The 25,952-nt window shown below is 42.2% G+C and overlaps 1 protein-coding gene across 1 annotated transcript in view; it reads right to left on the minus strand.

The window, feature by feature from the left end:
- Positions 1-25,952, minus strand: part of hmcn1 (hemicentin 1) — a 59,231-nt gene that overhangs the window by 1,830 nt on the left and 31,449 nt on the right. The window contains exons 25-90 of the mRNA XM_010782700.1: positions 24,628-24,803; positions 24,340-24,436; positions 23,811-23,933; positions 23,539-23,694; positions 22,745-23,026; positions 22,477-22,644; positions 21,489-21,602; positions 21,123-21,209; positions 20,836-21,027; positions 20,555-20,728; positions 20,353-20,466; positions 19,858-20,003; positions 19,603-19,753; positions 19,145-19,342; positions 18,955-19,068; positions 18,528-18,715; positions 18,075-18,171; positions 17,742-17,903; positions 17,505-17,618; positions 17,214-17,416; positions 16,940-17,021; positions 16,694-16,825; positions 16,341-16,490; positions 15,977-16,136; positions 15,758-15,882; positions 15,469-15,652; positions 15,003-15,100; positions 14,610-14,888; positions 14,314-14,510; positions 14,008-14,089; positions 13,690-13,826; positions 13,462-13,603; positions 13,158-13,302; positions 12,831-12,958; positions 12,583-12,739; positions 12,275-12,396; positions 11,992-12,156; positions 11,555-11,662; positions 11,177-11,314; positions 10,960-11,094; positions 10,376-10,645; positions 9,877-10,067; positions 9,487-9,700; positions 9,215-9,349; positions 8,860-9,050; positions 8,601-8,682; positions 8,130-8,399; positions 7,759-7,929; positions 7,481-7,651; positions 6,664-6,834; positions 6,389-6,559; positions 6,129-6,299; positions 5,538-5,708; positions 5,307-5,453; positions 5,016-5,153; positions 4,779-4,900; positions 4,398-4,635; positions 4,153-4,215; positions 3,353-3,472; positions 3,126-3,260; positions 2,923-3,036; positions 2,654-2,779; positions 2,406-2,534; positions 555-917; positions 247-366; positions 32-158 (exon numbers count right to left, since the gene is read on the minus strand). Of these exons, the coding sequence (XP_010781002.1) occupies positions 32-158; positions 247-366; positions 555-917; positions 2,406-2,534; positions 2,654-2,779; positions 2,923-3,036; positions 3,126-3,260; positions 3,353-3,472; positions 4,153-4,215; positions 4,398-4,635; positions 4,779-4,900; positions 5,016-5,153; positions 5,307-5,453; positions 5,538-5,708; positions 6,129-6,299; positions 6,389-6,559; positions 6,664-6,834; positions 7,481-7,651; positions 7,759-7,929; positions 8,130-8,399; positions 8,601-8,682; positions 8,860-9,050; positions 9,215-9,349; positions 9,487-9,700; positions 9,877-10,067; positions 10,376-10,645; positions 10,960-11,094; positions 11,177-11,314; positions 11,555-11,662; positions 11,992-12,156; positions 12,275-12,396; positions 12,583-12,739; positions 12,831-12,958; positions 13,158-13,302; positions 13,462-13,603; positions 13,690-13,826; positions 14,008-14,089; positions 14,314-14,510; positions 14,610-14,888; positions 15,003-15,100; positions 15,469-15,652; positions 15,758-15,882; positions 15,977-16,136; positions 16,341-16,490; positions 16,694-16,825; positions 16,940-17,021; positions 17,214-17,416; positions 17,505-17,618; positions 17,742-17,903; positions 18,075-18,171; positions 18,528-18,715; positions 18,955-19,068; positions 19,145-19,342; positions 19,603-19,753; positions 19,858-20,003; positions 20,353-20,466; positions 20,555-20,728; positions 20,836-21,027; positions 21,123-21,209; positions 21,489-21,602; positions 22,477-22,644; positions 22,745-23,026; positions 23,539-23,694; positions 23,811-23,933; positions 24,340-24,436; positions 24,628-24,803 (10,243 nt within the window). The remainder of the gene's footprint in view (positions 1-31; positions 159-246; positions 367-554; positions 918-2,405; positions 2,535-2,653; positions 2,780-2,922; positions 3,037-3,125; positions 3,261-3,352; positions 3,473-4,152; positions 4,216-4,397; positions 4,636-4,778; positions 4,901-5,015; positions 5,154-5,306; positions 5,454-5,537; positions 5,709-6,128; positions 6,300-6,388; positions 6,560-6,663; positions 6,835-7,480; positions 7,652-7,758; positions 7,930-8,129; positions 8,400-8,600; positions 8,683-8,859; positions 9,051-9,214; positions 9,350-9,486; positions 9,701-9,876; positions 10,068-10,375; positions 10,646-10,959; positions 11,095-11,176; positions 11,315-11,554; positions 11,663-11,991; positions 12,157-12,274; positions 12,397-12,582; positions 12,740-12,830; positions 12,959-13,157; positions 13,303-13,461; positions 13,604-13,689; positions 13,827-14,007; positions 14,090-14,313; positions 14,511-14,609; positions 14,889-15,002; positions 15,101-15,468; positions 15,653-15,757; positions 15,883-15,976; positions 16,137-16,340; positions 16,491-16,693; positions 16,826-16,939; positions 17,022-17,213; positions 17,417-17,504; positions 17,619-17,741; positions 17,904-18,074; positions 18,172-18,527; positions 18,716-18,954; positions 19,069-19,144; positions 19,343-19,602; positions 19,754-19,857; positions 20,004-20,352; positions 20,467-20,554; positions 20,729-20,835; positions 21,028-21,122; positions 21,210-21,488; positions 21,603-22,476; positions 22,645-22,744; positions 23,027-23,538; positions 23,695-23,810; positions 23,934-24,339; positions 24,437-24,627; positions 24,804-25,952) is intronic.

Genomic DNA, 25,952 nt, shown 5'->3' on the forward strand with positions numbered 1-25,952 from the left:
CCTAACTGAGTGTGTTTCCGTGGAGGTTTACCCTGTGGCTGGATCCCTCTGGTAGTTTGGTGGACAAGGTGTGTCGATACATTGGAAACTTCCTCTCATGTTGAAGCACATCTGGTTGGCCCCACACTGGATGTTATCCTCCAGGCACTCGTCTATATCTGTAGATACAGCAAACAGCTTATCATGATTACAGTACAAGCTATAATAAAATGAAATGATGGAGATGGAAGCAGTAGTTTTTCTCACCCTGACACGTCTTGCCGTTGGTCATAAGGCGGTAACCAGCTGGACAGAGACACCTGTGGCTCCCTGGTGTGTTCATACACTCATGCTGACAGGCATCCCTCACCTCACACTCATTGATGTCTGTCGGTGTCACACAAACAACCACATAATGATAGAGACAAAATTAGATAAATGCCGAATTAAGGCACATTTTTAAAGCCCACAATTCAAAAATCACAGCAAATCCTCAAGCAGCAAAGCAGAGCGTTTCTCTACAAAAAACTTTCCTCCTCTCCCTCATCTCAACCCTGCCTGTCCTACATTGTTACCTAAGCAGGAGCCCCCCCTGGACTCAAACCCCTGCAGACAAGCGAGGGAGCCCTGCTGCGAGGAATGAGTCTCTCTGCGGCTCCGGCTCCTTTCACGGCCCCTTGAGGTGGCGCCGTAGGAGTGGTAGCTCTGAGAGGCCAAGTTGTGGTACAGTCGCTGGTCGGAGTTGTGTTCAGGAGAGGATTGTGACGCTCGGTAGCCAAATGAGTAACTTTCATAGCTGGGCAGACGCTCCAGACCGGCACAGGACTTGCCGTCCCCCAGCAGGTGGCGCCCTGGAGGGCAGGTGCACTTGAAGCTGCCCGGCGTGTTGAGGCATTGGTGGGCACAGGGCTGGGGCAGCCGCTCACACTCATTTATGTCTGCCCTCAGCACAAAGAAAGACCAGCAGCAGGACAAAGTGATAGAAAAAGAGGAGAAAAAGGTGCATAAAAATAAAGGTAGTATTTAGAAATGAAAAGAAATGAGGTGGTGCAGGCCATGAAAATAGAGATGAGATGAGGGAGATGAGAATGGGGGAAAAAAGGGGATATGTCAATTACCCCACTGTACAACAATACATGTTCATGTCCCTAAGACAGAAATGTATTGAGACTATAAAAACATTTGTCGTATTAGAATGAGAGATAGAGATAATCTCCTCTCATGTCAAATCAAAACTTTAAAGATAATAACTTTAAATCAATGCTACTTTGAATCTAGTTAACATGTTACGAAATCCAATTCATGCCAGAGGAATTCTTCACAAAGACAGAGCGTACAATGTTAATGATGTCATCAGGGAAACAGTGAATATATGCCATTACAAAGCAACTCCAGGAAATAGCCAGATCCAGACATAAAGAGGATAGTTTGAAGATTGAAGAAGAGGGAAAGGAAACAGAGGGATAGATGGAGCAGAGGTCATGGTGCTGGTCTTTTTATGGTTGATGTGTAAAAGAAGTAGACATTTATTTTCTGTTTCCCCTACCTCTGTCGTACTTTCCTACGCTTTCTCCTATCTGACAGTGTAGGTGAGCAGACGTAGCTTCAACATAGAGCAGTGTTTCTCAAACGTTTTCATACCAAGGACATCTTAACCAATAAAAAAAACACACACGGACCACCTAACTCCCCAGATTTCCAAAAACAAAGGGCCTGCTTACAACTCCAACAGTTTATAACAAATTACATCCTAATAATGACAGCTTAACCTTCTCTATATCGAATTCAAAATAAAAAACAGTAAAACTATGGTTGCAGTCCCAAGTTTAACATGAATTCAACAAGTTACAAGTTAATTATTTACATTGTTCCATTTATTTAGCATTGTTTACGCACTCATTGACTGTGTGTCTCTGTGGCCACCTATGCTAGTCATTCTTAAACAATTTGAGAAACACTTTAAATGTATTTATTTAAAATGTGAAATGTTACCAACATTCTCACGGACCACTAGGGGTCGCTCACGGACCAACAGTGGTCCGCGGACCACACTTTAAGAAGGACCTAATACCAGGCATAACATCTTTGCAGGGTATTTGAGTTAGTCAGTGGTTTAACCAGCAGCATTTTAGAAATGTAAGCAAGCACTGAAGATAAATGTCCGAGCTACATAGCAGTTATTAAAGATTTTCACCAGGAGTGAGTCACTGAAAAAAAGAGAGAAATATGCCAGCAGAAGCAAGCAAGCTGATGGGAGGTGTAAGGGAATAGCAGTGCACATTTTTCTCACATTCTTTCTTTGCTCAACATGCTGTATGGTTTGGCCTTTCACCTGCCTGATCAGTGCGAATGAAACCCTTTGAATGTAATACCATTTTGGATTCAACTTTTGTTATGTTTATGATAAGCATTAAAGATGTACATACCGAGGCAGGGCCGCCCCACTCCCTGAGATCTGTAGCCACGTGGACAGGTGCAGTGGTAGCTGCCTCTGGTATTCTCACAGATCTGATTGTATCTGCACTGATGAGTGCCATCCCTGCACTCATCGATGTCTACAGCACAAAGGACACAGGAGTTAATCATAATCTCTCCCTGTCTGAACTTTAATAAATGCACTTTAGCAAATGCCGTCTGGCTTAACAAGGAAGAATGTATGTTTGTGAATACTCACCTACACATGTCCCATTGCCGCCTTTAGTCATACCATTGGGGCACAGGTCAATACAGGTGTAACCCCCCCGTGTGTTTTTACACTGCTGATCTGACCGACAAACCCTCTGTCTGCACTCATTTATATCTGCAGTGATCAGAGAGAGGAAAGAGGAGGTCAATGTTTCTTAAAGAAAATGATGTGATAGTATTGTTTCAAGTAATTCATTATACAAAGTCCAAAACCAGTAGTTTTAAAAAAAAATAAAACAGATAAATTATACATCTCACCTGTACAGCGTCTGTTTCTGAGTTGGTAGCCCGGCTCACAGGCGCATCTGTAGCTGCCGATCGTGTTCAGACAGTGTTGATTGCACAGATTTGACTCCTGACACTCGTTTACATCTGAGCAACAACAAAGATAATTGTACAGCTTAACTTAAGCATCACTCAAAAACAAATGGTAAGTTTATCTATTAAGATTTGTCATGTACCAGTGCAACTGAGACCATCAGCTGTTCTCCTGAAGCCCCGCCCACAGCGCATGACACATCGGTAAGAGCCAATGGTGTTCTCACATTCCTCTCCATCATGGCACACGTTCGTATCCAGTGAACACTCATCAATGTCTATGAGAATTAACAGTAGGGAATTATTAAAACAATAATCTTTGTGTGCAATAATCATGCTAACAGCACTGATTCAGAGGTGAGTTGTTTACCCTGACATGTCCTGCCGTCAGCTGAGATGGTGAGGCCCCGGGGACACGAGCAGTAGTACGTGCCCATGGCGTTGTGGCAAGTATGAGAACATGGGTTCCCGAACTCACACTCGTTCTCATCTGCCGCACATCATTTGCATATAAAGAACAACACTTAAACTTCAACTAACAGTTATTTAAATGTAGATTATTGTGTTGATTAATCTCGCTTCATTGTTTAATTGTTTGGGTGAATGTAAATGTCAGAAAATTGTGAAAAATATCAGTGTTTTTAAAAAAGCCCGCAAAAGGTCTTTAAATAAAAAAAGTTTACTGTAATTAAGGAGTAAAGAGAGCAGAAAAGCTGGAACAAGACATTTTTTCTTAAAAAAATTGCATAAACCGAAATCTATTGTCAAAGAGTTAGGTAATACATTTACTAATTGACATCTTATCAAACTTATGAATTCAGCCTACAACGGGTACGTTTTGCTAAATAAATTTGAATAAGCATGAAATCTGCTGGTGGGCGTGTCTGGCGCGCGACAAACAACCAATCACATGAATCTCGCGGTTTGATTGGCTAGCGCTTGTACTGGCATATGATTTAATTGGCTGACGCTTCCGTCGAAGCTTGAAAAGTTGAAATGTTCTCAACTTTGAAGCGAGCAACGCGAGCAAAGCGACGCGACGGAACCACAATGCAGTTCGGCAAAGCCTGACGTCTACCCATTCAAAGTGAATGGGAAGCGTCTCCGTTGAAGCAACGCACGCTGCCGTGTGGACGGGTCGTTAGCATGCCGTGTGGTGATAAACATTACCTGCACAGTAGGGGCCGGCAGACACTAACGTGAATCCCTGAGGACACTGGTTACTGCGATCTCCTGAAAACATGTTTCAGTTACATTTGTATTACAGTTCAGACAAAAACATGGCAAGAAAAAAAAGATGTATCAGATGTAAAAGTCTGACTGGAAAAGAGTCTTATATAAATTGTTCAGTCCATTTCTCACCCATAGGCAAAATATGTTTTTACAATAAGTCCTTCACAGATAGTAATTCTCACCCTTAGCAATATTAGCTTGTATGCTATACTCCAACACTTCCTCCAGGGGGTTGTAGTGAGCTCTGATGGCTGTGGCGTGCAGCGTCTCTACGAGGAAAGGCATCTTGCCCTTGGACTGGTCGTAGGTGATGGTGTGGTTCCAGGAGTAGGGCACACTCTCCCGGTCGATGCTGAACATGCGGGTGGACAGAGCGTACAGCTGGCCCGGGCCCGTCTGGATGTAATCCTCTGTGTAGTCCTGAGTAAAGACAAAAGTGTAAACTTGAGGCATATTTGAGGTAGTTTTACATTGTGTAGCTAAGATAAACAAAAAGAGAGCTTTAGTGTATATAACAGGGCCTATACCTACAGGCGCTACAGGGGAACAGCTTATTTATGTACCTTGATACTGATGTCAGCGTGTGAAGGCAGTTGCAGGATGTGTCCGTTCACGACGATGTCCAGTAACAACACTCCATCTGAGTCCATGCCTCTGGCAATGTGGGTCATCCTCAGGATCTCACCTACCGAGATTACAAAACAGACAGATACATTCATGGATTTCCCCATGATAACATAATGAAAAATCCAATATCATCAGTCAATCATTCAAATACAAAAATATATGTTTATTCTTACCCGTGGCAAACTCCACCTGTGTCTCTCTCCTAAAGATGCTTCCTGTTAGCGTGTAGCCATTGACAGCCTCTCCCACTTCCTGTGCAGTGGCCCAGTAAACAGGGTTCAGGATCGAGATGAGCTTTCTCATTGCAGGACCTTGAAATAAAAGGCAGAGGAATTATTACATATTTTGAAAAGGTTCGAGAGAACAATTTAAGGTGCACTAAGTTGCATGAAGGGATTGTTATTTGATACATATCTCATATCAAAGTAGAAGATTTAAACACATGAACATTTTGGAAAACTGACCTAATGTCCTTGGTACATTAGTAATAGAGGCCTTGATGATTCTCTCTCCAAACTTGCTCTCTGTGATGGTGGCATTGAGGATGGCGATACCAAACTCAATATCGTTGATGTTCCCTATGATGCTCCCTCGGGCTTTCTGTGGTCCACCTGGCAAAAAGAAAAACATACTAAGCTTTGATTGCTGCACTCAACTGCACACATAATATACGCATCTTGACTAAAATGGCTCACCTGGGCAGGCCTGACTGCTACATCTGGACAGCTGAGAGGAGTCTCCTGGACACAGCCGGCCACCGTTGCTTGAAGACGGACTGTTACAGAGACGGACACGTGTCCTCTCTCCACCACCACAGGAAGTAGAGCAATCTCCCCATGGCTGCCATGAGCCCCAGTTACCATCAACTGCATTGATATATCCAAAAAACATAAATTTACTACAAACACTAACACACAAATCATCAAAAAACAGACATAAAGGCAGAGTATTTTCTTATTTACCTGATTAATTAAATACACTGTTTGTTCCAATAAATGTTTTTTAATTGAAAATGTATAGATATTTTCATTAAAATATTCCTATGAAATAGAAGCTGGACAACAACCCAATACTTGCCCAGTTTAGTAATACAATGCTGTTGAGTTTTTTACCAGACAGGAAAAAAGATACAGCAATCATGTTCAGTGAATTCAATGTGAAAGGCAAATACAAGTTCTATTTATTTAGATCACTTCTCATTTAAAGAGCATTTTATTGACCCAAAGGAACCTCTTCACCCTTAGCCTTTTTTAACCACTTACACTTTCTTAAACATGCTGACTCACCAGGACAGTTGGCTGTGCTGCATCTCTGTATCTGTGAATCTGCACCTGTACACGCTCGCCCACCATTGGCTGATCTGGGGTTGTCACATGTCCTGTAGCGCCTCATCTGACCTCCATTACATGTCTTGCTGCAGCTGCCCCAGCTACTCCATGGACCCCAGTTACCATTAACTAATGGAAAGAAAGTGTAAAAATGTAAGAGAGAGAAAAGGAATAGCCAGGAGTGAAGCCAAATGAGCCGGTAAGTTAATTTGACTGACTGGGGCAGGGGTCATTGTTGCAGAAGTCGATCTGGACGTCGTTGCCTTCACACTGCCTGCCAGCATGCTGAGGGGCGGGGCTGGCACAGAGGCGTGTCCTCTGTCTGGTCCCGCCTCCACATGAAACACTGCAGGTTCCCCAGCTCACCCAAGAGGACCACTTCCCATCCACTGGTGATCAGAATAAAAGAAGCATTATAATCAGTCAGTTAAACTTTAGTATTAATTCTCTTTTAATCTGATTTAATCGTAAAGTCAGATCTCTGAGCCCTTACCAGGACAGGGTTTCTCCTTGCAAAATTGAGTCTGGGTGTCTGTGCCCTCACACTGCGGCCCATCAAATGCTGGAGGAGGGTTGTTGCACAGGCGGATTCTGGACTGCATACCTTTACCACAAGACTCACTGCATGGGCTCCATGGCAGCCAAGACCCCCAGTTACCCGAAACTACAAGAGTGTATCAGACAGACAGTCATTATATACATACATACACTTCCATATTCAACCCAATGGTAGAAAGTAAGAACCTTTCTTTAAGTACTGCAGTTAAATTACATTTTTAAATATCTATTAATTTATTTGACAGCTATAGGTATCAGCAATGCTATATGAGTAATATAATATATCATGATTTAACACTTACAGGACCAATATTTTTGGATTATTTTGAGGATTATATTTGTGTGCTTTTACATAAATAAGGATACATTTTAAACTGTGGTTATGCTACTTTTACTTGAGTAAATCATGTGAATAATTATTTCGTCACAGAGTCCATTATGACAGATCATAGGCCTCTGAGACCTTGTGCAATTTAAAGCAAATATTAAAACCTAGAACAAAACCACAATCTTAATTGATTTATAGGAGGTTACAGATATGTATAATTTAAACAAATATATTAAAATCAAGCTCTGACTTTAGTATGTAGAAGTTGAAGAAAAGTGTAATTCTACACAAACATTACATTTCAGCTGTTTGTATGGGACATCACATTGAGAGTAAGCAAGCCTTCCTGGCAGTTTTTCCTCCTCAAACCAGCTGTTCATAAAGCTTACAGCCACATTTACAGAAAAGGTATTTTGTCTCTCACCCGGACAGGGTCTGACACTGCACATGATGACCTCCACTGCCCTCCCCTCACACGGTCTGCCTCCATGCTGAGCTGAAGGGTTACTGCAGGTCCGGACCCTCGTTCTGTTGCCCTGCCCACAGGTCCGAGAGCACTCCTCCCAGAGAGACCACTCTGACCAGTCACCATCCACTAAGGAGGGACAGACGTTACGATTGTGTTACCACATGTGCCCTTTGACAGTTCCCTTTACCTCAATAATCAGGATGAATCCTCTGATGTATTTAAAGCACGCTCACCTGGACAGGGCTTTCCCTGACAACTGCGTGTCTCTGAGTCTGATCCTGGGCAGTGACGCCCTCCATTGGCAGGCAAGGGATTGTTACACTGTCTGAGCCTCTTCTGGGACCCGACACCACAGGACACACTGCAAGGACCCCACTCTGCCCACTCCGAGTAGCCTCCATGAACTGGAAATTGCATGATACACAACACGTCATCAGACATTTGGTTGGTTTAGTAAGTACAATTAGGGTATCACAAAACGGAGTAAAAATTCCGTGTGTGTACTAATATCTGGCCAATATATCTAGTTCTGAAGATTTTTACTATGAAAGTTGACAATAAAATGTGGCACAACCCAAAATAACTCCCCACATGTCCTGCTCACCTCGTACAGTCAGAGTGACCCTGACCAGCACTGATCCCAGCAGGTTTCTGGCCACACACTCATATTCAGTGGTGTCTTCCTTCTGGGCACTGCTGATCCTGAGGGAGCTGTTGGAAAGTGGGGAGAAGCGGTCGTTGCCCAGCAGAGGGTGCCCCTGACGGGACCACTCTATCATGGGGGTGGGCTCACCCTCCGCCTGACAGTTGAGCACAACTGTGGTGCCAGCATCCACCACTGTATCCACCGGCTCCACTATGATGCTTGGTGCACCTGAAAGAATAGTCGATCCATATGATGAAACATATAATGGGGAATTGAGTGATTTCACACATCAACAACAACAAATGTGATGGTGCAATATTAAATAATTGGAGTACTCTTATAGGTTAGAGCTATTTTCACATGCTGTCTATGTAGAAAATGCAAGATTTTATGCTAAATAGGACTGACTGAATTAAGATAGGCACTTACTCTGCAGGGTAAGAGTGACACTCCTCTCCACCACACCAGCATCATTTGTTGCCACACACATGTAGCTGCCTGCATCTTCACTCTGTAGAAAATGTAAAACACAGTTACAATCTATCAGATCAAGCCTACAAATATGTTTAGATTAACATTATCATTTATAAATGACATCCTACTTAAAAATATATGTATGTGTCTATGTTATATATTAGACCACAGAGCCACCAGAGCACTCAGACTCTCGTCTCATGTGTTTTCATACCACTGTTCCATAGATAGCCAGAGAGCCGTTGTCCAGCTGTCGGATGCGGTTGCTGATCGAGATGTTTATTCCACCTTTGCTCCAGCGGATGGTGGGCAGGGGATCTCCCCGGACCTCACAGTTCAGGATGGCATTTCCACCCAGAGGTTCAATACGGTTGGAGTGATGCTCCCCATCAATGATAGGAGGCTCTGGAGACATCACACATCACATGATTAAGATTGAGTTGTGAGTTCAATGTTAACATTTTACCTGTCTACTATAAAGACATTTGTGAAAGAGACAACTGTGTTATACTATATTGTCATTTATGATCAGTTTCATAAGTAAAAGGATTTTGAGGGACTCATTTTACCTTTGACATAAACGAAGGCCAGAGACTTGATGGTCCCTACGCTGTTTTCTGCCAAACAGGTATAGGTGCCAGAGTCTTCTTTGCTCACTCGCTCTATCACCATTTCACTGTGGCCGTTCATGTGGTCGTAGTGAACTAAAGCATTGACAGACAGGTAAAGGACGATGAAAAAAACACATGCCGCATAAATATGGCATTCCCTTATGGATTTGGTGTTATATGTTCAGTTTATATAAAAGCTTTTACTCATCAATAGTGACCTTGCTACATACCTGGGAGGATGTTGTTGTTAAAAGTCCATGTGATTTTGGGAGGAGGGATGCCACTGACTCCACAGGCCAGTAGGACGCGCTCTCCCTTGTTGAGGGCAACGTCTCCGAGCAGCTCAGTGAAGACGGGGTGAGTGTGGACAGACAGGGTCGTCGTCTGACTGTCCTCTCCGACCGAATTTGTGGCAACACACGTATAACTGCCCGCATCATCAGGCTGGTACAAAGGGAGGGGAGAGGAGGAGAGTGTGTGCATGCAGGAAATAATCTTTAAAATCATCTTTTTGATGCAGGACAAGCCACCTTAGATATAGTCAATACGTGCCAAGTTCACTTTCTAGCAATTTACCCGTATCAATAAATAGTACAATTATTTTTAAATGTTTTTTCTACCTGAGCGACGTCTATAACTAGTTCTCCGGAGGGCAGGATGGTGTACTCCCCTGTGCTTTCACTGAGAGGATTACCATCCTTCTCCCAGGTCAAGCTTGGCTGAGGGACCCCCTCCACCACACACACCAGCTGAGCCTGACTGTTTTCCACCACCGCTACCTCCAGCTCTCCATCACGGATGGAAGGGGGGACTGCAAAGAAGTCATTGTCACATTCAAATGTAAAAGATAGTGTAGATTTGGTTGATAAACATACATTCACAAGGAGATTTGGCAGCCACAAATGCCCTGTTAACTACATTTTACATTTTGAGGAAAATTGGCTTGATCATGTAATGGGATAAGAGGAAACATGCAGTACACCAGAAGAAATGTGTGGAAAATAAACTGTAACAAATACACTTTGTACTTTGTAACTTGCAGTCAGAAGTAAACACAGCTACATCATTATTTTCCACCACAGTGATGTGGTTTAAAATACTACATTAATTGAAACTTACTGTGTACAGTGAAGCTCATCTCATGGCTGACCGTGCCTGCTGCATTGGCAGCAGTGCAGGTGTATCGTCCAGTATCACTTGGCTGGATGAAGGCGATCTGCAGGGATCCTGAACTGAGCACCCGTTGGCGCACAGATTCATGCAGCGGCTGCCCGTCTTTGTGCCATGTGACGGAGGGGGAAGGTGAGCCGTCAGCATGGCAGTGTAACGTCACAGAGGAGTCAACAGGTGCCAGATACTCTACAGTCTCTGAGCTGATCACTGGAGGAACTGCAGGACACAGAAAATATAAATACCACATGAAGTCACAACATTTTGAATATTTACTGATAACATAAGGAAATTAGGAATTAGGCTGTTAAACATGCATTTAGATGAATGAAGTTAGTTTGGGTTGAAGGTTTGTTTAACTGGTTAAGCTTGCGATGAAATAAGTGTCTGTTATAAAAAAAAGATTAATGTAGCATTTCATGCGGAGCTATCAGATTTCAATTGATTTCAAGGTGCATTTCTTACATGCCTGTACACATTCATGTATAACTTACTATGCCTATAAATCTAGTTACTTGGAGTGTGTGCCCCACCTTGTACTCTGAGTTTGGTCTTGCTCAGCGCAGTGCCTGCAGGGTTTTGAGCCACACATATGTACGTCCCAGAGTCTGACACAGAGGCCTTAGTGATCTGCAGACTTCCATTCGGCAAGACTGTGAAACTTCCACCTGGCAGGAATCAAGGACAGGCTGTTATGACTGATTACATATGATTGCTGACACACACATACATGTAGACAGGAGTAATTACCTGAGGTGGGTATGTTGATGCCCTCCTTCTGCCAGGTGATGGTGGGTCTGGGTGCACCTGTGGCCCTGCAGGGCAGAGTGATTGGGTTGTTCAGGATCACATCCAGGGTGGAGGGATGAGACTGTATCACCGGGAGCTCTGAGGAGAGGAATGGGAGAAGAGGGATTCTCAGAAAGATCCCAATAATAAAGTAAAATCACAACAGAATCACACAGTTGTTATAGCTTAATGAAATATTCACATTGGATCATTTACCCACAACACAACTATGATATGAATAACAACTTTTAACAATGAATAAGTTTGGCTTGCTGCTCTCTTTACAGCCTCCAGACAGCAGTTTATCTCTTGATTAATGGATCCTCAGGATGTTCTTACCCTGCACTGTGAGCTGCACATGGCGGTGGGTGGATCCTGCAGCATTCTTGGCTGTGCATGAGTAACGTCCTGAGTGACTGAGCTCAGCTGAGGTGATTTCTACTGGACCTGAGCACACACACACACACACACACACACACACACACACACACACACACACACACACACACACACACACACACACACACACACACACACACACACCAAATCAACCAATTTAATAAAGCTAATTAATCACACAGGTGACATTTATCACTTATAATCTTAATTGCAGTGTTAGGGGAGTCACAGCTGTAGCCTTTCTAAAACTTAGCACAGGTTGAAGAATGAGCTGAAAACTAAAGCATTATTAACTCTAGTTTGCTGCCGATTTAGGAGTTTTGTTGGCAGTTTGGAAGGTCATGTACTAAATACAATACATTTATTCTGATTCTGACCTGTAGGTAGGATGCTGTAGCCTTGTCCCTCTTTAGGAAGCCTCGAGCCATCTTTGCTCCAGTGGATTGTGGGCGCTGGGACACCAGAGGCAGTGCAGGCGATAACCACTGGGGACAGTCTGGTCACAACCAGCTCTGTGGGTTCATCTGCTATAGATGGTGGAACTAGTAGGACATACAGTCAAACTTGTTAAGAAAATATCTAATACATTTAATCACATATTGACACACCCTTAATGGACGTACCAGAATAATAATGATCACATTTTAAGAGATTGCTCACCGTGGACAGTGAGGTTGATGGATCTGGAGTATTCTCCTGCCTCATTAGAAACCACACATTCATACACAGCTGTGTCCTCGACTGTTGGTGCTATAACTACCAGGGAGCCTGATGACAGCAATCTGTAAGTAACTAAAAGTTAATTATCTAAGAGAACATTCACTATGATGTGCACCACTATGAAAATGTATCTTACAATGAAACGGTCAAGCAAATAATGTTATTAATGTGGTACTACGTTCCATTTTTGCATTACAGAGTTTTTCATCTTGAGTTATAGAACAGAGAGGGAGAAAACCTGGATCAACCTGTACATATTCTGGTTCTGGTCAGTATTGATGGTTCGACCATTTTTGATCCAGCTGACAGCGGGTTTGGGTATGCCTGTGGCCTCGCAAGACAGGGTGGTCTGAACGTTGACTGTAACCGTCACATTGGTGCGACTGTCAGCGATGGAAGGAGGGACTGAAAGATGAACAATTAGGATCATAAAATGACTGGGGGATTTTTGCTTGTGGGTGATTGTGTAAAAGTATTCATGTGTTTTACCACCCACCAAAGACTTGCAGATCCACTCTCTTGCGCTGGGTCCCAGCCTGATTTGTTGCCATACACAGGTAGCGGCCAGTGTCTGTCACCTGAGCAGAGTGGATGTGTAATGACCCATCCTCTGCAAATGTATACCTGAACACATTTGTACAAACTGGTTAAGATACAGCATCGAGAAAATGTCAATAAATAGATATTACCTGTAATATTTGAACCTAATTTCTAGATTTAATATCGTGGAAATACATGATGTTCATCAGCAATCGTCATTTAATAAGGAAAATATTGCTCATTGAGAAAGAGAAAGGCATCCTAATAATATATTTTGATTTACCTGGGGTTGTTTCCTGCCAGGATGGCACCGTGTTTCCTCCAGGTTACACGAGGCGGTGGCACTCCACTTACAATACACTCAAGCACTGCAGGCTTGTCAATGTGCACTGACATGGTCTGGGAGCCTTCCTTGATGGTTGGGGCCACTGAGGACACAGGTTACATTTTTTACTTGAGAAATGAATTCAGCTCTATGAATAATTACGGAGAGAATTACTCAAATAAAAACACTCCTCTTTGATTTATGCAAGCATAGACAGTATCTCATGATATATATTAGTTTTAGATCAAATATGTCATTGTACCATTGACAGTCAGGTTAAACTGACGCGTGGTCTTGCCAGCGATGTTGCTTGCCACACAGGTATACTGAGCTCTGTCGTTGAGCTCGGCCATGTTGATTTGTAAGTAGCGGCCACCAGAAAGAATACGCACTCGGGCAGAGGCCTACAAAAAGATAGAAAAATCATTTGTGAATATATTTTGCGGGAAGTCACATTATTGTGGGATATGTTATTTGTTTGGTTTCTGACCTGCAATGGTTGGCCATCTTTGAGCCAGCTGAGAGTTGGAGGTGGGACAGCATCAGACTTGCACTCCAGGATAACCTGTCTGTTCTGTAGCACTGACAGGTCCTGAGGTGTGCTCTCCCCCGCAATGTTAGGGGGGACTGTTGGGGGAAATCCAGAAAGAGACCGGGTTACCTGGATTTTATGTCAACTTACATTACATTTGATTAATTGTCCAGACAAATATTGCAGAAAAAATATTAGTACAATTGTAACATGCGCATGGGTTGATGAATCATCCTTTTTGTTGTACATTTAATATAAGGTAATTAAAAAACCCACCATTCACTCGAACCAGGAACTCCTTGTCGTCATCTCCTGCTGGACTGTTTGCTAAGCAGCTGTATCTGCCTGTGTCCTCCAACTGAGTGTAGAAGAGTTTAGTAAAAAAATGTTATCATATAGAGCATTTAAAGATGTTTTGTTCATTTTTGCTGACAAATAATATAACAGACAGAGAGAGTCTGCCGCGCAATTAACAATACTTAAAGGAAGTATGTTTTTGATGCTTTCATTGGAAAGGGTAAACAAATAATTTTTTTATATATGAGACATTTTATTTCACATCAACCTTCCCCTTTCACTGACCTGTGCTGAGGCCACACGGAGAACCTCTCCCCCCCGCAAGAGGCGCACACTGTCTGTCTGTGGCAGCGGGCGTCCATCCTTCAGCCAGGTCAAAGAGGGCGTAGGGATACCTGAGGCCTCACACTGAAGCTCCAGGACATTATTAACCACAACAGAAACTTCTGCAGGTACTCCAGAGCCCTTGATGTGTGGAGGGTCTAAATATGAAAACATAAACAAACAATAAGTCTTTCCATACTTTATATGATTCAAAGACTGTAGCTGGATAAAGAGAGTAATAATCTCCTCTTACTCACCCAGCACTTTTAGGTTGAAGTGGCGGCTAGCTTGGCCAGCGCTATTGTTAGCCATGCAGGTGTAGCGTCCTGTGTCATTGACCTGAGTCTGGATGATTTGGATAGTTGTATTCAGGTTTAGGAACTTTAGATGAGGGTCAGTAAGTAGAGTTACCCCTTCTTTAAGCCAGGATATAGTTGGGGTTGGGGTCCCATCAGCAATACAAAGCAGAGAAGCCGAGTTTCCTCTGACTACAGTCACATCCTCTGTGCCGCCGGCTCCATCCAAACCAGGAGGGACTAAGGAGAGTAATACAACATATTAATGACTATTGGTAAACAGTTTGATCGAATTGTGTTTGGTAATAAGTTTCATTTTCAATTTTTACAAGCAAGTAATGTTTTCAGACTCACCATGCACTTGTAGTTTATAATGTCTGTTGTCCACTCCTGCTCTATTTGATGCAACGCAGGTATAGGTGCCACTGTCGGACACCTGAGAGCGTGTAATCCTAACAGAAGCCAAAGGTGCAACATATAAGTGTCCAATTACAATTTAACTAGGACCCAAAAAATACCCAAAACCAATGGATCTTTGAAAACAGCATGTCAGAAAATGAAACACTTTCTAATGCAACTCATTACAGTGAAATTGCATTAAGCAGGGAGAATTTCCATACTCATGTGTTAGTAGGAATACCTGCAGGATAGTTTAAAAAAGATAAGCAACTTATTATCACATTTTACAGAAAGTGAAATAAACCTATGGCTCACACAACGATTTGCAAACATTTCTGAATAGAATTTTTCCCACAAGAAGTTGTTCTTAATGCAGCACCATGTGAAACAAACTCTTTTTGAGCCCTGTCCACTGACCTACCGAAGCACCTGTCCAGCAGAAAGAAGCCGTATGTGGGAGGAGACTGGCAGAGGCAGGCCGTTTCTCAGCCAGTTGAGCTGGGGCGGAGGAGAGCCTGCTGCAACACACTCAATGTTGACAGAACTGTCAAGAACTGTGGTCAGCTGCTCAACTGTCTCACTGTTGCCGTCTATCACAGGAGGCACTGAGAGAGCAAAATGGAAAGCAAAGTCAGTGAAAAACAAACTCCTCATGCTATAAACAACTAGTTTGTACTGGACGACACGAATAGAAAATCAATGAAACCCACCATACACATTCAGATTGAATATCCTGTCTTCTTCCCCTGCAGTGTTGGTGGCCACACAGGTGTACTTGCCACTATCAGGTGTGTTAGCTTCGGTCAAAGTGAGTGTGCTTCCATCTGGACTGATCCTGAATGCAAAGGCATTATTGCACCATCATCAACACACTCACCCATCACTGGATTGGACTACTGTCAGATCTTTTTTTATGCAGAAAGCATTACCTGAGCCCTTGGTTTCCTGTATTGTTGATGACTTCGCCATCCTTTAACCACTGGATGGTTGGAGCCGGGGTTCCCCGAGCCTGACAAACCAGCTGGATGCTTTCATTGAGAAGGACTCCCATTTCACGCGGCATCTCTGATCCAGATATGCTGGGAGGAACTAAGAAAGAATAACTGGTCTTAGCACAATCCTATAAAGACATGTATTTGTATGAGAGCATACTGTCAGCACATTAATCCTGATGCTGTAATCTTCTATGGGGCTCATGGAAAGAGAAGCTTTTACATTTCTTTAATTTGCAACTGGTCTTTAGAAAAGGGTTAGAACAGATTTAAATATATTTATAGTATAGTGTGCATGTACTTTGTATAGAGAGATGGTAGCTCTTGCGTGCCTTGCCCTCCACGTTGGTGGCCACACATGTGTAAGTGCCGCTGTCAGCAACCTGTGACCGCGCAATCTGCAGCTTGCTTCCTCCTGCGAAGATGTGCATCTCCAGAGACTCTGAGTTCTCTAAGGAAATACGAAGAACATATGTTTGGTATATATGAAATGACCATGACAAAGTTACAGTACCATGTTATGTAGTAGTACCACTTTCCCTTTGTCTCATCAACAGTTACATGTGTTAAAACAGGTTATTTAATTTAAATGTAACACACAGATGAAGAATAACTTTTCTGTCCCAGGAAGAAATTGACAAAACGCAGGCTTACCTATAGGTCGTCCATTCTTTAACCACGCAAGGCTTGGAGGAGGGATTCCAGTAGCATCACAGGCAAAGGTGACTGGGTTACTGATGGTTTCCACAACACTCTCCTCTGCTGGGCCATCAATACTGGGAGGCACTGAAGAGAGAAGTAGAAAGATTTGTTTCAATATTATAATCTAAGTGTTAAGCAATTCAATGTTTGTTTTAGTAAGTTTATATTTTTGAAGAATTAAAATATTTTGTGAGCTACCATAGATATTCAAGTGGAAGTTCTTGTCCACTTGTCCAGCAACATTGGTGGCCTTGCAGACATATTGTCCTGTATCAGACACCTGAATGAAAGAGACGACAGTCAAGAAAGATGGGAAAGAAAAACATTGAAAACAATATTATGACAAATACAAATAAGGTGACAAAGACAAGAGTTGCTTTCATCAAAAGAGAGAAAAAAGACCTCACAGTAATGGCCACTCCGTTTGACTTGCTGAAAGAAGATCAAGAACAAACAACAGCGCATCTCTTACCTCGGAGCCTTTGATCTCAAGCATCTGTCCCTCTGCCACGATGCGCAGGTTTGCCGTTTCTGTCACCATCCTGCCATTTTTGTACCAGGTGATGGTGGGTGGAGGGACAGCGTTGGACTCACACTCCAGCTTTACTGATTTCCCAACGAGCACATTCACCACCACAGGAGAATCCCCACCACTGTCCCGGATACTTGGAGGGACTAAGAGTCAAAGGACAAAAACATTATCCATCAGTTTATGATGTAAAGTCAGGGCTGTACATTCAACACAATATGGGTTTGTACTGACCAAAAACTGTGAGATACATTTGTTTGTATGCCTCTCCTGCTGCATTCATGGCCACACAGCTGTACTTTCCTCCATCAGAAACTTTGGCTTTCAGAATCTGTAGTGTACGACCACCTAAAGGCACAAATGAACACACCGACACATGTTAGAATGAACTGTTGTAGATCTTTTTTCAGGCTCAGATACAGATATTCTTTGCACACGTAAATAAATTAAATGTAACCCAAGTTGCAATACCTGGCATGATGAGTGCATTGGTGTTGGCCTGAATGGGACCCCTGTCATTTAGCCAGCTTAGGGTAGGAGGGGGGAAACCAGTAGCTTGACAAGAGAGTGACACAAAATGGTTCACCACCACAGTCACAGTCTCAGGACTCAGGCCGATAATGGTTGGAGGTACTTGAAGGAAAAACATAAGAAATATTAAGTATAGCAAACAGTATTTTTAACACAATCAAATCATGTATAAAGTAGATCGAAATCAGTGCTTTCCACATGAAAGTAAATGTAGATTTCCTCTTTACACAATTATGATACTAAAAGACAATTAAGAATGGAAATGTGACTCACGGTGAACATTAAGGTTAAATGACTTGTCTGCACTTCCAGCCACATTGTCAGCCACACACACATAGCGCCCTGTGTCCGACACCCGAGCAGTCAACACCTGGTGGTTGGGAAAAACAGAGAAATGTGGAATCTAGTAAGAGCCAAGATCTACTTAAATAGACAGGATCAGTTAAAGTGATGAAGCAATTGTTTTGTATTGGGACAGATATTCCACTGTCTGTTGTATCCGCACCTTAGAAAGTTACACAAAAGTGGATGAAGCCAATCTAATACCAAACAATTAAAGTTTTATAAATATATTTATGGAAAGGACCTTCTGTCGATTTCATTATATTGTACAAGGGTTTCTATCTTTGGTTAATATTATAGGCTACTGTTATATAAGAGTAACTTGTAATGAAAATGGGCTAAGAAACATGTGGAGAACAACTCTCTTTGCTTTCTAGTTTTTACCTGAAGTGTTCGCCCATTGGACAAGATCCTATGTGGCCCATCAGAACTGACTGGCTGGCTGTCTTTAAACCAGGTGATCTTGGGGGCGGGGTTTCCATCCACGTAACACTCCAGTTGGGTAGTTTTGTTGACTAAGACAGTGACCTCGTCGGGCAAATCACTGTCTATTCCTCGTATGGTCGGCGGCACTATTGTAGGACAGTAACACAATGAGAATGAGAATCAGGTTTGTAGCCAAGAATGTTTTTACATAGGAAATGAATGCAATAACAATAAACAGTAAACTGCTTTTGTGGTGGCAAGTTTTGGTCCTGATTGGGCCGTTGCCTCCTGCCAGAGGGGAGTGGTTGAAACGGTTCATTGCAAATAAAAACACTCCCCACAACCGTCTGATACTTTAACCATAATGAAAATAGTTTTTACTCACATAATACTCTGACATCATACTGAATGGAGTCTTCTCCTGCTTCGTTGACAGCCACACACGTATACCTTCCTGAGTCTTCAGCCTGGGATCTGGGAATCTGTAACACTCGCCCACCTGTGAATAAAATGTCAAAGATTAGTACAAACTCATTCTCCATATTGCTTCCTCCCTGTTTTGTATGTCAACTCACCCGGCAAGATCAGAACTCTGTCATTTGAGGTCTGCAGTTGTCCGTCTTTGTACCAGGTGAGTGTAGGAGGAGGCACTGCATTGGACTCACAATACAGAGAGATGGGATTGTTGAGTATCACATCTCGAACTTCCCCTCCAAAGCCTGGGGGAGATGTGCTATCACCAACTCCACCAGGCCTGTTGAAATTAGGCGGAACTGAAAAAGGAAAAAGTAATCATTTTTTTGTCAACTTTATTTTTGATTTTGGCTGAGAGCAGACTTTAAGGCAGAAATTGTTCCTTTATGAATTAAGGATGCTGTAAAATGAATGGTATTTTTCTTTTAAAGCACAAACATTTTTGCAGAAATTACCATTTTCAAACACACACACAACAACAGAACCAGAATACACTTTGAGTCCATGAAATGCATAAATAGTCTCAGTTAACACATCAGCTTCAGTCGACCCAGTTCACCTTGTATATTTACATCAAAGTCCTTCTCATCCTCTCCAGCTATGTTAGTGGCTACGCAGGTGTAGCGGCCGGTGTCTGACACCTGAGCGTGCTTGATCTGAACAATACGACCGTTGGCTGTTATGGACACATGTTCATCCGTGCGCAGGATCTATGGGGGAAAAGTAATTACGAGAGTGAGGAATCAGAGCAGGTTTTACAGGTGATTTTTTTTTTTCTCCCATAATCCCTCATAGAATTAAATCAGATTGCTACCTGTCCGTCCTTAAACCACTGCAGTGCTGGGGTAGGAAAGGCCTGAGCTGCACACTCGAGGGTCAGCGTGCTGTTGACCTTGATCTTGACCTCTTTGGGTGCCAGTCCCTCCCCTGGAATATCATTCTTATTGATCTGAGGAGGAACTGGGGTCAAGAAACATGTTTAGAATACATTGATATTGTTTATATGATCATGTTTCATCCATCACCAAGAATGTACAGATTTAACACGTAATCTCTGATCATTACTATCAGTATTTGAGCTATATTTATTTATATTATACGATACAATTTCTTAATGATGAATGAATTATGATCTAACCTGTGGTAAACAACATTTCAAATGGGGCTTTTGAATGATTCGTTGTGGGAAAATCAGTTTTCAAATATTTTAATTACATCAAATCATCAATTATTTTTCAGTCGATAAAGATTGTCTTTGAGGAAAGCTCTATTAAGATACAGCATGTTCTCAAAGACACATAAATCTCACCATAAACCTTGACCTCATAGTGCTTCAGGGTCTCTCCAGCCTCATTAGTGGCCACACAGGTATATCTCCCAGCATCCTCTTCTTTAGCGTTCAGGATCTGCAGGGTGCGCCCACCTGTGAAAGCATGGGTGATGGATTACAGACCCTACTGCTGTATTCTATTACATTTCAAGTCTATTGTTATGTAAGTGGGATCTCAAACCTGGAAGGACTCGGACGCTGCGACTTGACTCAAACGGAGTGCCGTCCTTGAGCCAGACGATGAGAGCAGAAGGGTAGGATTGGACTTCACACACGAGAGAGGTGGGGCTGCTCAGAGTGACGGTCACCTTCTCTGAAGAACCGTCAGGACCTGATCCAGCAATGGTGGGAGAAACTGGCAAAAAAAGGAGGGAAAAGCACAGTAATAAAACTAAAAGTAATACACCTAGCAAATAGTTTTATTCATACTGTAAATAATACAAAAAGGCATTGTGTTTGTACCCAGGACATTGAGGTTGAAGTGCCGGCTGCGTTCCCCTGCACTGTTGGATGCCAGGCAGCTGTACCTGCCGGTGTCTGCAATTTGGGCCGCAGATATTTGGAGGAAACGGCCGTGAGACAGAACCTGGTGCCGTGTGTCAGGCACCAACAGCTGTCCATCTTTCAGCCATTTAATCTCTGGTACAGGGTTGCCTATGAAATAAATGAAATTAGCAATACTCAATTGATCAAGTGAATTCTCATTAGCAGAACACGATATTTAGACGCCAATGTGTTCTGTCACTTACCTGAGGCCTCACAGCTGAGAGTGATATTGTGTTTCTCCTTCACTTTAGTATCCGCCACAGTTCCCTCGACTACAATGCTTGGTGGAACTGTCGAATCAGACTGAAAATCAATTACAATGTTCTCACTGTTTTCCCATTCATTAAAAAGTGATCACAGCAAGATACATGTTTATCATATATTTTTTTAATTAATGTAAATGAAATCCAATGTCCTATAAATGTAAACACATTTTCACACCTGACACCAGATTTATTATTTTTATTTAATTGGATTGGATTTGAATTTGTATCGTGAAGTTTTTATTTTCACTCAATATAATGCCATCTAACAAAGAAAATAATAAAATAGGTTTTTTATATCTTTACCAAGGATGTCGAGGTCAAAGTTCTTTCTTTCCTCTCCCGCGATGTTAGACACAATGCAGGTGTACCTCCCAGCATCCTCCACTGCAGCATGCATTAGACGCAGGCTCCGGCCACCTAGACATATACCAAGCCAATTATTTCCCTTTATTTGGTGTAATAATTGAATGTTTTCAAACGCAATGTAACCATTCATCTACCCATTATTTTTACAAAAGAAAAGCATACCATGGACGTGTAAACAACATTCAAACCCTGTTGAAAGTGGGTCACCCCTCTTTGAAAACAAAAAATTAATGAGAAGAATTGAGACTGAGGCTCACAGCTGTTAAAATATTTAGTCGGCATCAGTTTTAATGATATTTAAGACTAATTTAATCTGTATCTACAAACTGTGTCCTAGAAGGGTTAATGAGAATCTCCTGAGAAAATAAGTAAAAACCACTTAGACAATGTTTTAGTTTGCAAATCCTGAGCTCATGCCTAAAAATCGCGAAAAGTCGAACCCAAAATCATATTGGCTGGGAATGGTATGTTTAACTTGAGGCAATGGTTTAATTTGAAGACCTCAATATGCCTTGTAAAAGGTTTAAAAACACAATTCAAAGCAATTGCTCCTGTTTGACTTGTTTCACAATTCTCTGTCAGTTGAGTTTGGCCCCAGTGGCAATGATCCTATTACATCCTATTACTGGTGATGTATTGCAACTGCTTGGCCTCGGAAATCATCTAGGAAGCCAAAAGTTCAAGTTGTTACTCTGTCTGAAATCGAGGCTATCATTTATATTTTTGGTGGCTTGTTTTCATTGACTCCTTCATGACTAGCAAGCTAAAGTATGTATATATTCTTTTAGATGTTTGAAGATATCTGACATGGCACACAATAACATGGGGAGATCAATCTTGAAAAACGGTTAACTTTAAAATAAATAAGGTTGTATAGCTTTTGTAAAAAAAAATGTCAAGCTCATTAGGTCACACAGTTACTCACCAGAGAGGACACGCACTGAACTCGTAACTTTGATTGGCCGACCATCCTTTAGCCAGGTGATGGCAGGTAGAGGGATACCAGAGGCCTCGCAACTCAGAGCAACTGGGTTCTTCACTACAACACTCACATTCTCTGGCTGCTGCACCTGACCAATTATGCTAGGTGGGACTGAACAAGAGGAGAAATTAAAGAAACAAATATAAGACCTTGAAATGGTCTGTAATTCTCCTAACTGATGAACAAAACAGATAAAGCAACATTTTCATACCATGTACACTAATGTCATGCTTGCTGTCAGCCTGTCCGGCCACATTGACAGCGATACAGGTGTAGCGTCCTGTGTCTGACACTTTAGCATCTTTAATCTTTAACAGCCTCCCCTCATTCAGGACTTTGGCTCCGTGCTGGCCTGTGATTGGCCGGCCATCTTTCAACCATGTGATGGCTGGTCGGGGCACGCCCTCTGCAGCACACTGTAGGGTCACATCACCTCCTTTTGTGAGGGCAACGTTCTCCGTGTCGCCCTCGCTGCGTCTGATGGAAGGGCGGACTGAAGTGGAAGAGAAGCAGGTGAGTTGGTGCTCTAATCCTTCAAGAGATGCTAAGCACATGACAATCAAATTTGTCATACTGTATGACCTGCATAAATATATACCTTTCTTTTAAACTTAGAGGCATAATTTAAGTGGCTCCAGTTACATGCATGATGTTTTATTAATTTTAAACACGGTAAAGTCTTATAAAACATACACACATTTTCCCCCTGCTTTCTTTGTTCATAAAAGGAAACATCCATTTAATGTCTTACACCTAGCCTAATTCTTGGTCTAAAATACTTAAAATTTAGAATAATAAGGAACACTTTGTACACGGTTGCTACCTTTTTAACTTATTTACTATTACTCTTTACCACAATGGTGTTACCTACCAACATGTAAAATGATTCACATTTTTGCCACATGTAACGGATTTCTCTGGCAGTGCATTTTTCTAAAAAGGCAAATATTTAAACTGAAATGAATTGGATATCTAGATGTCACAGATCTGGTAGAACATACACACCATAAACCTGCAGGCTGTACTCTTTTGAGGTGGTGCCGGCCGCGCTGGAGGCTGTGCAGGAGTAAGAGGCTGTATCTGTCCTCTCAGCGCTGGAGATCTGCAGCTGACGACCTCCTGACAAAACCCTGACCCGTTGGTCCGACTTGATCTCAGAACCTGGGACAAATACAGAGGACAGGTTAGTCTGGTTTCTCACAGTACATTAAACAATGTCCACATAGAGTAGCAATACTTTTGCCCTTTGTTTCTCTACAAACAAATAAGACACTTACCATCCTTCCTCCAGGTTAGGCTGGGGGGCGGTATCCCACTGGACTCACACACCAGAGTAATGAGACTTCCTTCAGTCACAGTCATAGGAGAAACCTCCTCTGAGCCATGGATACTGGGAGAAACTGAGATAATGACATGCACCAAAAGGAGGCGCTCACATCACATTCATTGTACATGCTGGTTTATTTCCCTGAGGTGAAAGTGAGAAAGTCCTAACAAGTTCCCAACAAATCCCTGCTGCAACTTCACTGTTGAATGTGAGAGGAAAAGGAAATGTTAACATAACACTGTTGATATCATGTTTTTAAACCTATGAGGCCATCACTGTTTTTCATAGAGATTGGGTGCAGGTTAATCAATGGTCTTTTACAACTAATCAAATATCTTATATTAATATCATAAATAAATGACACAAATATATATAAAATCTATATTATATTTTACTTTTTACTTTCAGACTCAGCTTCTTAGCCAACATAAACATATTCTTATAAAGCAGTTTAGCAAACACCCCAAAGATAAACTCACCCCAGACGTTAAGATTGTAGTTCTTCTCTGTTTTCCCAGCAACATTGGTGGCTTCACAGGAATACCTGCCTGAATCCTGCACCTGGGCACTATCCACCTAACAATATTAGAAAAATCACAAGATATGGTACACTGACAAACTCTGAACTCCAATTAAAAACAAGGTGAATAGTAGAAGTACAATGATTTTGATTAGGAGGAACTTAAAATACACAAGCTATAACAAAATACTATGACCTTTTACACAGATTACGAAAACAGTTTTATGATTCATAATTTCGGCTGTACCTTAAGCACACTCCCATCTGCTGACACAGTCAGACCGGGCTTCCTGAAGAGTGGACGGCCATCTTTGCGCCAGGAAAGGGTCGGTGGAGGGATTGCATCGCTCTGGCACTGCAGCTCCACTGGACGGCCGAGCATCACCGTGGCATTCACCTCCTCACCCTTAATGTTAGGGGGCACTGCGGGAGACATGAAGGCAAAGTATTGAAGAAAAAAGTATGTCTGCAAAATGGAGAGATTTAATGATCTGGCCATACACACTATTCAAGTGTTCTTTTACATTAATTGAACTTGAAAGCTATCCTCCAAGGAAATTCTAAATCCTGTAAAGTCCTTCATATGACATCATTAGCAAAGAGAAAACATTGCTTCCTGAGATCCAAAGGCTCTGTAAAATTGGGCATCTGGTGCTCTTTAAATACTAATTCTATCTTGGGCTATGACTGCATCATTAAACCAGTTCAACATTTTCTGTGGTATTATTAACAATCAAAGTTGCTTAATTTCCAAGAAGTTCTTGAAACCTGATCTCAATGCAAATTGCTAACATGCACTGCATAATGACTCAAGTGCAAAGAAATGTGGACAATAATGTTTTTGCGCCCTGTGACTTTCTAAGCAAAACAACAAAAGATTGCTGAGATCGGTTAACTAGATTTCTTATTTCTGGGACTTTTGAGCAACAGGGAGGCAAACAGTGGGAAATGCTGTGCAACAAGTCAGGAAGTGTCTGGAGGTCTCCACCCCATGAATGGCTCTATTCTAACAAAAAACTGGACCAATAAAAAACATTATGTGGCGATTTTGATCATTTAAGCTTCTGTTTCTGAGGCAAGACAGTCAAACTTTTGGGTGAATCTGGCCTGACCTAGAAAAGGACTGCTGGCTCATTTCCCTTCAGTAGGGTCATGGGGGAGAGACTGACAGGCCCTCAGCTCAGCATTTGGCCAGACACAGGAAGCTACAGAAGAATGGTAGCAATTACCACAACAAATCCGCCTTTATTTCTGCGGACAAGCTTTTTTTGATCTTTCGGAGGAAACACACGTCATGTGGATGTTTGTATTGAGCATACATATATTGAAACAGACATACAGAGACAGACACACGGGCACATATTCTATATGTAAACTACTTGTCTCCTGTTACCTCAGTGACAGTAGCTTTGATCAGACTTGTATAACAAATCATCTGCCATCACGCTCAGCTCTGTGGACAAAACTGACATGGTTTATTGAAATGCTAAACTTAGTCAAAGCATACTTCCTCTACAGACGCATGTTTTGCTAGAGGCCCTTTTCAAATATAGCTTCACTATTTTATTGATA

The sequence above is a fragment of the Notothenia coriiceps genome, unplaced genomic scaffold (assembly GCF_000735185.1).
Source record: "Notothenia coriiceps isolate Sejong01 unplaced genomic scaffold, NC01 NC01_scaffold00024667, whole genome shotgun sequence".
Lineage (NCBI taxonomy): Eukaryota > Metazoa > Chordata > Actinopteri > Perciformes > Nototheniidae > Notothenia > Notothenia coriiceps.